The sequence below is a fragment of the Mchenga conophoros genome, linkage group LG4 (genome assembly GCF_057382185.1).
Source record: "Mchenga conophoros isolate Kocher_MC1m ecotype Shallow Benthic linkage group LG4, M_conophoros_male_GT1.1, whole genome shotgun sequence".
In the NCBI taxonomy this organism is placed as follows: Eukaryota; Metazoa; Chordata; class Actinopteri; order Cichliformes; family Cichlidae; genus Mchenga; species Mchenga conophoros.
Genome location: NC_140529.1, coordinates 19,865,822 through 19,878,205, shown reverse-complemented (window position 1 = coordinate 19,878,205; position 12,384 = coordinate 19,865,822). Strand labels below are relative to the sequence as shown.

Below are 12,384 nucleotides of genomic sequence, written 5' to 3'. Positions count from 1 at the left end.
GGTTTGAGGTTTGACTGAGACAAAGTGCTGAAGGTAATCAAGTTCCCCTTTTCATTTCTGTGAAATTATGCACTTTGATGTCAAAGACTCGGGTGTGTAAGTACGTACACAGCTGAACAGGGTCATTCAGAAACTGGAGATGTGACGCTGTTGACGTGTTGATTCATCACTTCTAATGAGATTCCCTTTTAAATGTTCAGTGAGTAAAAACCACAATTTCTTTTTTGATTTTATTTTACAAAACTCTACTTATTGTCATTTATTCATATTAGAAAACATAAAAAAAAAAAAAATAGTCATATATATGCATTTCTTTTTTTTTTTAACAAAAGAAAATACAGTGAAAGGTCGTCTGAAATTAGGCACATGAGCGATCGCAGCGAGCTAGCGTCTCCCTCACCATCCGAAACGAGACACCAGCTTGCTCTGGTCGTCCAGGTCTTTCTGAACCTTTTTCCTCATGTAGAAGATCGGACAATCCCGGCTGCAGAGGAGACAGCGGGTACAGCGTTATTGTAATTCTGCTGCAAACCAATCAACCGTTGTCCGTTATCATGAAAATGATCATGTCATTCATATACACACCTGGTGCACAGCACATCTTCATGGAGTGAGCCTTGACAGCGCTGACACTGAGTCCACAAGCGAGAGAAACGCTCCTCCAGCGCATTCAGGTGAAAGATCTGTGGTGATAATGTGGACTAATTAGCAATGCACTAAGACAGACCTAAATTTTATTGGTTTTGTTTTTATCTCCCGACACTCTGATAGAGCAGAGCTATTCTGCTCTGCCACTTTACCTCTTTTTGGTAGAGCTCAGATTCTTTCTTCTTGCAGAAATCACACACGGCCGCTGCAAAGATGCACATTACATGTTATGTGCAAAACTTCCAGCTTTGTCATTTTCCAAAACACCAGCTGAAGTAAAGAAGGTGGAAATTGCACACACACACCATCTGTCTTGAGCACAGCTTTGCAGCCAATACAGGTGCTTCTCTTCTGAGCAAACGCCATGAGGCCTCCAACCTTTGAGGTTAACACAGTTTTACAGCGTGTGTGGTCGCCCTCTGAAACACATCACCAAAGAGCAACGATAAGATTCACAGTAACACATCACACCTCTTACGATTATGTTCACAATAACGGTTTTTGGAAAGTCTAGTTCTTATTTTTATTTCAGTTAACTTTTTTAAACTTGTATTTTCCATACATGTTAAAATACTTGGTCAGGTGTGCTGACTTACTGAGCAGGATGCTTTCTGCTTTGCTCTCTCCCAGGATGGGCTCAAATATTCTCAACAGAGGTTTGGACAGCTGCTGCTCCAGGTAGTATTGTGTGTCAATGGGAATGTTGTTCTCCAGCACGTAGATGGGGTCCTGAATGGAAATGTGGTATGGGGATCATTATCAAAGCTGAATGTTTCCACTAAGAAAGAAACAGATGAAACATCAACACGCCCTACACACCTCTGACTTCATGTATGCCGCTGCTCCCTTCGCAGCCTTGATGATGACATATGGGACTCTGTCTCCCAGGTTGGGGGCGCTACCTGCATCTCTTTTCCTCATCCTGTAAATCAGATTTAAAGGCTTAAACGTTTTTTTCTCTAACATCTTATTTGAAGGAAGACATCTTGGTATCTAGTTATCAACCAATCGGACCTCTCTGCTAGCTCCACGTGCGCCTGCTTGCCAGCATACTCCTGGGCAGTGCGTGTTAGCTCCTTGGTGATGACCAGCTGGCTGATGTCGATGCGATTGCAGAGCAGGTCTGAGATCACCTCTTTGGCGTGTTCCACGGCCCCCTGGGGATCCCTGAAGAAACATCACAACAGCTCTGGTTGTTGTTTTTAAGCCATGTCAGCATCTCTGGTTCATAATCAACCAGACTGTCAAAGACAGAGCTGAGCAAATTAAGTCCAAAGTTTAGAAATCATGACTTATTTCTGGACTCCACAAAATAAACTGAGTGCAGCCAGAGTATGCGTTTACCTGTCTATGAGGATTTTCTGCAGACAGGTGTTGATGAGGTTAGCCACCAGAGGGCAGTTGTCTCTGCGGACGGTCTCAATACCTTTGCAGTCCATTTTGTCATGCGTGCTTGCACTGGAGGAGAAATACAGGCCTGCGTAGCGCTTCTTATTGATCAGCAGATATGGGTAGTACACCTGGTGAAATATTAATAAAGACATAATTAATACAACAGCTCTTTGAAAGCATCAGGTCTAAGCTAAGAGGACCTGACTGCAAACCCCGGTCACCTTTAGACCTTCACTAGGACTCAGGATAGAGGAAGACCGTGACACATACAGAAAGCAAAAGGCCAAACATCGGGCAGCAGAACTGAAACATGACACACAGTCCTGGACTGTGCTGAACAGCGCGAATCTGGTAAATACTGGAAATTACTTGCTGGCTTGTACTGCTTGGTTACAATTGAAAAAGAAAAAATCCATCTAATTATCTTTCTAATTATCTGATATGCACCACAGCAAAGGTAAAATAATGAAGGTCATTCCAAATCAACCAAACTCTCAAGGAAAACTAATTTTCAATCACAAAGTGAAAGTGAACTTTGTAGTGTTTGTTTTTATTTTTATGTGGCCAATTATATTCACAACACAGACCTGCATCATGAAATAAAGCCATAATATGAGCGCCCCCTGTTGGAGTTGGGGGGGCAGTTCCTGCTTCAGTGACAACAACAGGCTACAAAACTGTTCGGGACTTTATTATCTTGCAGAGTCAGTTTTTCAGGTAATAGGTCAGTGCTTTTTGAACATTAAGATCTTCAGATCACCTCATCTTAATCCATTTGAATCACATTTGAGGTTTGAAAACTAGAACCCTGCCTTGCAGCTGCATGTTTCTGTCATACAGTCACACTGCCGTTCATAACAGTGTTTAACCAGATTCATAACAGGCTGCTTAAATAAATTAAGGGGAACACTTAATCATCACAGCATAATGCAAAATTATTTCAGCTTAAGGGATGCAAGTCTGTTCATTTAACCTGCACCGATGTTGAGGCGCCAGCAACATTTGCAGCATGAACGGTATGAAGCGCATGTCGTGGCATGACTAGATTGTATTTGCAGCGAATAAAGTGGGCGTAAAATGCAGAGACAAATATTTACAAGATATAAAAGATAAATAAATAGATCTGCAGCTGTTATTTATTAAACTACATTCACACCAAAACTAAGAACTTCAAGACAGACAAACATGATTCCATCACATTTTTACACTGGTCGCTCCCCAGTTGGCCTTGCACCCAGCACATCCTTGCTGTTGCTCCACTGGTAGCAAATAGGTATTTACATTTTTCCCCCTCAATCAAAAGAAAGTTTTCCACAGTCATGCATTTGAGTGAACTGGTGGACATGCGTACCGGATGTACTGTATATGATCAGTTTTCCTACATGTATTTTTGATGATCCTGATGGAGTCTACAGGCCAAAACACACTGGTCAAAGAATGAAGTTGTTCTTCATACTACAAGTGTTGCTGAAGCAACTTTAGCTTCTTCAGCCGTTTTTGGATCTGCCAGTTCTGTCATTCCCCGGCAAATACCACTCAAGCTGCACGCCACTGGGCTATATGCAAAGGTCACAGTAAAAGCTGTCAGACCCTTATACCATGGTCATGAAGCCTGTTCCTCCAGGAGCAGATGACAGTGCTGCTGTTGGGCTCAGAATCTTCTATGTGTGCTTTGTGTAACAGACTGTAAAACCAGTCAGGAGGAAAGAGGAGAGACCGTGACCACCACCTGGAAAAACCACTTCTCTTTTTGGGGGCCATCTTGTTGTTGCCTTTGGCATGCACTAGTTGTCACTTTCATTTGCACCAAAACAGCTGAAACTGTTTCACAATGGCTCATCTGTCCTAACAGGACAAAAATATCGAGACCAAGTGTTTTAAGCAGTGCACATGTAGAGAAGTCGGAGAAGACATTTCTGGACTGAACCGGTACCTTCTCAAACTCCAGTTTGATGGGTGGTGTGAAATGGGATGATACCCACTCGGCCGCCTCTCTCCCGATATCCATGGCCTCTTTTACTGTTGCAACTCCGAGCTTTACCATGACAGAGTCCGTGTCTCCATAAATTACCTGAACAGGACAACAAAACATATAACGTGTCAAGTGTTTTTGATACATCAGATCATCAAGGAATAAGAGATTGGTTCATAACTGGGCTCACCCTGGCGTCAGCCTGGTAGCCATTGGAAAGTGTGTACTTAGACTCCACCAGCTGCTTGGTTTGCTCAATCATCTGTCTTCCAAAACCAGTGACACTCTGGATGAGACAAAATGCAATATTTCAATGCATTTAAATCACTAAATTACCAATGATGCTGGAAAAACATTTAGCATTTCAGCCACATTGCAGGTCAGAAGTTTTGATGTTTAGGGAAAAGATCTTCTCACAAAACAGCCTGAAACTGAGATCACTGTAGTTCAGCTATCACCTACAGAAAGTCTTTGTTTTTGTATTTTTTCAGGGGGGTAGGGTAACATTTTTCTCCACCTGTTCTGTGGTTTCTTTTTCAACACTAATCTTTGCCCTACATCTCTGATGTTTTCTGTTTACATCTGTGCACAATACAAAGTACTGTGCAAAGTAGTTTAATGAAGGCAACCTGGTTTAGACTGACAAATGCAGTGTTGCAGATCCTGAATTGTGAACATTTGATGTCCAAAACAAGTCATCCGATCTAAAGCGCTGACCTGTGAGATCTCTAGGCAGGGCAGTTTGCCCACTTGGGCCCCCGTGAAGCCATACACAGAGTTCGCGCTGATTTTGAGGGCCAGCTGTCGGCCGTCCAGCACCTGCTTCTTGAAGGGGTCTGTTTCCTTTTTTAGCTCTGCTTTGGCCCTGCAGACAGACGGTGGGATCACACAGGTTGTGAACTCATAGATCAACTATTTCCAACTCAACTCTTCTTCTACAGCTTTTGGAAGATCGTCATTCCAGTCCAAACAGTTTCTGTGATTGATTTTAAACAATTCAAACCTCTTTCGGGCAGACAGCAGGTTTTCCAGGATCTCTGGGAGAAGTCCCTTTCTTAGAGAACTCTTCACAAAGAGATCGCCTGTTGGAGTCTTGATGAAGTCCTCGGGAGCCAGGCTGAACACATACAATCGGTTAATGACTCAGCTTTCACTCAAATATAATATAAACAGTGCATGAATAAAGTGAATTCACATCGTGCACAACTGTTCTGATCTTAACTTGGTTAATGGCCTTAAACTAGCTAAAGAAGCCTACCTATAAATTCAATTGCTTTGTTAGTTTCACATGACCCTTTGAATACTGTTCAATATAATTTTTGTAGTTTTCAATGGAAGTAGACAAAACACATTAAGCTTGTTTGTCTGCATGCTTTATTTGGCTGACTTTTAACGCTGGTTCTCTGTCCTGAGACAACCCCAAAGGGATGCAAATCTCAGAATCTCTGAATCCTGAGTTTTGCTTGTTAGGAGAATGCATAAACCATTACACCACAGGATCACCTAAAAAGAAAATTGCTTACCCCAGTTTCTCCACTGAGCCTTTCTGCAGCAGAGTGGTGTAGCACAGATTGTGAGCCATCATGATGGACGGATACAAGGAGGAGAAATCCAATGTGGTAATGGGAAGGCTGTAATATCTACACGGAAGAGAGCAGGGTAGAAAATTACATGACAAGGCTGCAGATGTAACACGTGAAGACAACAGTGGACTGACACAAACATAGATGCATTTACCCTTTCTCTGGCTCAATGACAGTAGCTCCAGTGTAGTCCTCGCCTCCTTCTGTCTTTACAACGGGCATTACCAGATCCTGTTTTGTGGCCTAAACATAAACACGCACTCAGTTTCCAAATCCCAGGTATGCAAATGCAGGAGCCATGTTCGCTTCGGCATTGTTACCTGTCGCAGCAGCTGAGAGACTACTTTGATCTGCTGGCCTCGTGAGAGCAGGTACGTGAGAGGCACACCGGTCACTCTGGCCATCTCCATGTAGTTAATCACACACATTAGCTTCAGCAGCAGGCGCAGGGGCAGATAGGCGTCTTTCAGACAGTAGACTGCCAAACGACGGCGCGTCTGTTCATTTCCATTCTGTGACAGAGGAAGAAAGGGAAAAACTAATTAATATTAGATAGTTTTTTTAAATTCCCAACAAGGCTGTCTTGATCTTACCTGCAAATCAGTGATGATTGAGTGCTGCACATCCTCCTTCTGCTCTTGCAAAAAGTGGAAACTCACAGCGTTCAATGTGTATGAGCGCAACTTATAATCCCTGAGAAGAACCTGAAAGAAAAGGCACCAACTCAAAGCTCAGTCTTCCCCTAACAACATTCCCAAATACAAAATGTACCGCATGTCTTTGTTGACCTGCACAGAAAGAGAAAGTACTGACCTGCAGCAGGTCGAACTGAACACGGCCCTCCATGTTAATGGTCTTGTTTTCTCTGCGGCCCATCTGCTTGCTCTGAAAATTCAAGTCTTTCAAAACTGATTTGATGCCTCGCACTCGGCCCAAGTACGGAAAATAATTCACCTGAAAATGAGAGAACATTTATCACCTAGTGGATAAACACGGGAATGAGTGAGCAATTAGGTTTTTCCATTAAATCGTCAATATACATGTTGAAGCTTCATCTTTCAAGAATAGTTCAGGCTTTGTCAGTGGACTAAAATAAATGAAGCTCCATCTAACCTTTAAAGCAGCTGCCCTGTTGAGCAAGTACGGAAAGTCAAAGTTTTGGATGTTGTAGCCAGTAATAATGTCCGGATCAACAGTCCTCAAAAACTCAGCCCAGCTCTGCTCATACAGACACAAAACAAAAAAAATATGACTTGAAAGGAAACAAAGAAACCATATCAAACTATGTATGCATTTCACTGCTTTAAGTGTACACGTGTATACCTGCAGTAACTTCGTCTCTTGTGTAAAGCACAGTATCTGAGAGCCAACGATGCTGGCGCAGGACTGCAGGGTGAAGACTGTGCGAATGAAGGGCTCCGTTTCACCCTGACGCTGCACCATAGATGCAATTTGAATCACAGGATCTTTGTCCGGTTCAGGGAAGATTCCTGGAAGTAAAGAGGCAACACCAGAGTCATTTGATTTTCATCAAGTTAGACCAGCCTTGGTCATGCGCTTAAATAACGTTTTAACAGTTATTCTAACACGGAGTAAGAACTCCAGAGAATTCTTGTGTAAACAAAGCACCTTTTCTTCCTGCGCACTCTATGTCAAAGCTGAGGACTCTGAGTGGTGCAATCCTCTGCCACTCTCCCTCTGCGGGGTGACTTATCAGATCCTTCCATCCCACATCCACCTCATACTGACACAAGGAGGCCTGGAGGAAAAGAACAAGAGTGGCAAAGTTCACAAACACCATTTACCTATACAAAAACATTAAAACCGCACGATCGAACATGAAATTAAACTAGTGACCAAGGTAACATCGTGAGAGATTGTACACCCACCTTTCCTGGGGACTGAGAACTCGTGTTACCCGTGCTCTTCTCTTCGCGCACTCTGTACTTCCCTTTTGGGAGCTCAATCCAACAGCAACCCACCACGTTGCTGTCCACCATAAACCTGACAACACATACACATGCATGAACATATACACACACAGTCTAAAGAGACACAATGTTGTTGTTTTTTTAAATTTACTGGCAGTTTTCTACATACAACATTTATCCACATAACTTCGTTAATTACAATAAATGGCTTCCTTTGAACACTTTAACAATGCTGGGATTTCAACAGTGTTTTTGCATCAACAAAACGCTACAGTGAGTATAAGTTTAACCTTCGGTTTCTTTTGGTATTTTCAAAAAAGGATACAGCTTCCTTTTGTGTATTTAAACGATAACGGTCATTTTCATCTCTCCACCATGTTTTCCAAATTATTTTGTACCTTTTTCTTAAGCACACACACCTGATTTCAAAGTCTATGTTGGCCTCGTAGGATTGGTAATTGCTGGTAGGGAAATGGGCAAACTTAAAGCCCTGTTCCAGCAGTCTCTTTGCGGGGGCGATGAGACGAGGCATCGCCATGGTTATCCGCAAGAAATCGATAATGCATTTCCCATGGTAACCATACATGCCTGTGAGAAAGAAACAAAAAACAAAAACAAAAAGAGGGATAAGTGACGTTTTCATCTCAAATGAACACCATTTTGTTTTATAATCGTATAAGATTGTAACACACAGTAATAAAGTATAAAAGTTAATGTATTACTGAATGTTGCTATCCAACAAGGTTCAAGACCTTGATCACAATACACATCTGCATTTGTGCTTGTCTTCACAGACTCTGTTTTTTTTCCACTTAATAATAAACTTGTACTCACTCTCTTTGCGGGTGATGTCCACAGCCAACACTGTGACTGAGATATTGTCCTTATTGGAGCGCATGTCCTTCAGGACAGCAGAGTTCAGCTCCTTTTTAAATTCCACCAGGTGAGCAGACATGAACCCTTTTCAATTAAAGCAACCAGAGGGCAACATTAGATTTAGAGCATGAATTACATTTTTATTATTTTCTCCCTAAAAGCAGAAATTAGACAGCTCAGAACAAAGAGAAGAGGTTACAACTGTAACAGCTACTTTAAAGCTATTTATAGTGAGGAAACATAGTATACCACATAAATGCAAAGTCAACATGATGACAAGCACTCACCATTTGGAGCAGGGACGTAGAAGTAAGGGGCAAAGCCGTGAACATGGCAGCACACGCTGTTGCCATTGTCTGTTACACCAAACATCCGAATGATTGGCACTTTTCCTTGCGACTGACCGGGCATGCCCGCTACCGTTTCCCCTGCATGACACAAAACCATTGAAAGCCAAATTACACACCACAATATTCATAAGCAACAACGAATATGCTCTGAAAGGTTGATATAACTGTAAGTCAGCTCGGATGTTTTCATATCATGCTACAAGCTCGCCAGGTCGATATTTCTGGGACTCAAATTTAGAGCAAAAGCAGCTTTGACAAACATTATATTTGATAATTACCCAAATAGTAGTCCAGATCAATCTGCTGGAACACCAGAGTATCAGATGATGGGTCCAGTGAGGGGGCAGGAGGACGTCGCCAGCGAGGGTTTAGGTCTGCTGAGAAAAGGTCACCTGACAGGATGGAAGAAGAAATTAAATTATCATGCTTGAGGGATCTGTAACTTTACTACAGGTCACTAAATAACTCATTAAATTCCTCCTGTGTGATGAGAACATTTACATCACCTGTGAATGTGCGCTTTGCAGTTTAATACTCACCTACTGGAATAACATCGTGTCCCGCCTGCCCCTCCATTTCCTCTGCATCCATATCTGCATCTTCAAACATGGACAACTCCTCTTCAAACTGCGAAGGACTGTCCTCCCATTCACCCATTGTTTTACCCCGTTTGGCCTGGGATGGACCACCCATGAGACGGCTGCCGTTGTGTCGTTTATGATCCATGCCTGCAAGCTGATTTAAAGAAAACTTGGTAAAAATCTATGGAACAAACTTGGAGGTTAAAAGTCTGTAATATGTTTAAGCACTTAAATGTGCAAGCTCATGCGGTCAAAGTGTAGTTAGGAAAATGAGTTTTAGTTAACTTAACATATTCTTCTAACCATTTTCTAAACAGAAATGAACCAAAATTGTTTATGCAAGGAAAATCCTGTAAGTATGACTCTTTGCTCAGTCTATATTACTCCTGATCTGTATCAGTATACTCATATAATGAGTAAATATGTAATGTAGGCCAGTGACAGATAAAATTAGTGCAATGCTTTCAGTAATAACTCATTATAGCTGCACTGGAGGGTATTTACAAGTGAAAGGTAGAATGTATAGAGTTACAATAAGAAGGAGCGATATCAGAACACAGTTTAAAAGGGAACACATGCAGTCTCGACACCGACCGTCAAAAACACAGTAAAACAAACTGGTGCTTATTAGTCATGGGACTAGTAGTAATCATCCACAACCTTCCCACCGCACAGCCTGTTGCCATGTTACTGTGAGTGCTGTCGCACACCTTGTAGCTCCACACAGCACACTACACAGTTAGCCTAACATCCAAACAGTGCAGGTCTCTGTCCCCTTCACCTCTACATTTGTGATAATTCATCCACGTGTCAGTGGCGTACTTTCAAATGTAACATTTGACTGGAAGGTATGAAATTATATGACACTCAATAATGGAGCAGTAAAGCCTCATGACAAGGTACACGGACGTTTCTTTTCTTTGTAAGAGCTAAGGCAGTAAGCTAGCGCGCGGGTATAAACACATACAGGTCTCGCGCCCTCGGGCTAATCTTACCCAGTTGTAGAAGCAATCCTTCCGTGAAATCTGCCACGAAAACTTATCAGTGGCTGCTGCGTTTCTAACTTCTAAACGCCTAACAATGGCACTTCCTCACAACAGAACCGGACTGAGAACTGCTCCCGCCACCCTTCTTTGATTTGCAAACTTTCACCGACGAACGCGCGGAAATTTTGCGTCTAGATACCAGGCTAAGAAATAAAGCAATGGCCAACCACGTCACAGAATGGGCGGAAACCTAACGGCATAAAAGAGGAAGTTGAGCGCGACTCGACTAAACCCAGTGCAAGAAAAAGACGGTGTTTTCCCGGCAAAATGACGTCGGATAGTACGTAGTAGTAATGGAGGGAAATTTGCTTTTTTTTAACCGTCTTTCCTGTTTTTTTTTTTTTTTTAGATAGACAGATAAATAGATATTTGGCATGCTTCATTCATTTAAGTAGTATAATTGAGTTAGAATTGGCAAATTAGTTAATTGTTTATTCATGCATGCTTATACACGTATTAAATAGTTAATGCATGCCTATATATGGATATAAATTACTTTATTTTTCTTATATACTCATAAGAACAGACTGAATATATAATATGTGTTGTCACTTTAAATGACTTCACTTTTAATAAAAACTGTTAAATCCTCATGGCAGGAGGAAATGGCTGATAAAGTGTCTGCACTTGTATCTGAACTCAACAGTCTCATCCAGCGAATACGTGATGGACTGGACTAAATCAAGACTATACTTTCTAAACTATGACTGCTGCAGATGTATTATTGAGCAATAGAATATAGTTTGGAGATAAGCTGTTTTGCACAATTTGGAGTTGACAAGAGGAAGTGTACTAATCTACAGATGAAAGAAAAACGTAAAGTGGCTTTCGTAAAGGGTAAGGTTACCACGTGCCAGCAGAACACTTTTAGTACTGGTTCTTCCAGCGTCCTCGGAGCTCTGCTAAAAAATATGAACATTATAGTCAAAATATTTTCTCCATTTTGGTGGTTTGATGATTTTGTGCTGGGAAAAGGTTATGGATTGCACAACACTGGTCACTACATTCTTCATGTCCAGTTAATACTTGTACAGCTGCTGTTATTGTGTATATATATATTTATATTTCTTCATACATTCTTATATAGTTCTATATTGTGTATTTTGTTGTACAGTTATTTTATTTTCAACTTATTTTCAATTTATATATTTTATCTTATTCTTTCCCAGTTAAATTTACCCTTCATTCTAATTTGTGTTGTACAGTTATTTCATTTTTAACCTTAATTTATATTTTATTCCTTCCTAGTTAAATTTACCCTTTTTAATTTTTCATATTTATTTCCTATCTTATTCATAGCCTTTTCCTTTTTTGTTTTCTTTAGGTCACGAGCAGTTGTCCAAGCATTTCACTACATATCGTACTGTGTATGACTGTGTACGTGACAAATAAAATTTGAATTTGTTGTATCTTACAGTAAAGTACTGGCATTTAAATGCATCTTTTACAGTATTATTACTGTATTCGCATTTACAATACACTACTACTGTGTACTATTTTAAATGAAGTTACAAAAGAAGAATTATAGCAGTGATTTAATATTTTCCAATAATCTTTTGCAGTTAGAGTAATATACTCTATACATATAGTACGGTTTCTTACTGTACACATAGGAAAACAGCATTCCTAAAGAAAGCTGAGATCCTTCATTGTGTGCAGCAACATTTATAGAGTGGCAGCAGAGATCATTTTCGGCGTGGTGGAGAACACCGTCACACTGGTCCAGTGTCTCCCACAGGGGTTCGGTGGTGGCTGGGATCTAGTGGAGGCCATAACATATGATTCACATTCTCATCACACCATTCAGTGACTCCCTGTGGAGGAGCACTGCTGTCCAGGAAAAGACCACTCCTATCAGACTATAAATGCTTTTTAGTAAGTTCAATGTGATCACTCAGAACTACTCTGTGTCCGTTTGCCCTGACCCCTCTCTCAACAACATGCCAGCAAATATCCGCCCGCAGCATAACAGAGCCACTGGATCTCTTCACTGTAGGGATGGAGA

General features: G+C 41.3%; 1 protein-coding gene across 1 annotated transcript; it reads right to left on the bottom strand.

Moving 5' to 3' along the window:
- Nucleotides 1-244: 244 nt before the first annotated feature.
- Nucleotides 245-10,543, bottom strand: pold1 (polymerase (DNA directed), delta 1, catalytic subunit). Its single transcript, XM_085270874.1, has 27 exons — nucleotides 10,329-10,543; nucleotides 9,292-9,487; nucleotides 9,031-9,144; nucleotides 8,690-8,830; nucleotides 8,361-8,486; nucleotides 7,946-8,114; nucleotides 7,485-7,599; nucleotides 7,225-7,354; nucleotides 6,919-7,085; nucleotides 6,709-6,813; nucleotides 6,409-6,549; nucleotides 6,189-6,299; nucleotides 5,916-6,107; nucleotides 5,750-5,838; nucleotides 5,536-5,652; nucleotides 5,016-5,129; nucleotides 4,730-4,877; nucleotides 4,203-4,298; nucleotides 3,974-4,111; nucleotides 1,993-2,168; nucleotides 1,663-1,815; nucleotides 1,468-1,570; nucleotides 1,245-1,377; nucleotides 954-1,067; nucleotides 801-853; nucleotides 586-683; nucleotides 245-484 (listed from the first exon to the last, which is right to left on the bottom strand). Exons 2-27 carry the CDS (start codon nucleotides 9,476-9,478, stop codon nucleotides 397-399), a joined length of 3,318 nt encoding a protein of 1,105 aa, XP_085127000.1. The 5' UTR covers nucleotides 9,479-9,487; nucleotides 10,329-10,543; the 3' UTR covers nucleotides 245-396.
- Nucleotides 10,544-12,384: the final 1,841 nt, after the last annotated feature.

Bases quoted from the DNA above. Each gene is read 5' to 3' on its own strand.
- pold1 (XM_085270874.1), bottom strand. From the start codon at position 9,478: ATGGATCATAAACGACACAACGGCAGCCGTCTCATGGGTGGTCCATCC. The intron at 7,355-7,484 runs GTGGGTGTACAA...CTTTTCCTCCAG, and splicing joins GTTCTCAGTCCCCAGGAAAG to GCCTCCTTGTGTCAGTATGA. The intron at 7,086-7,224 runs GTGCTTTGTTTA...CTTTACTTCCAG, and splicing joins AGAGTGCGCAGGAAGAAAAG to GAATCTTCCCTGAACCGGAC.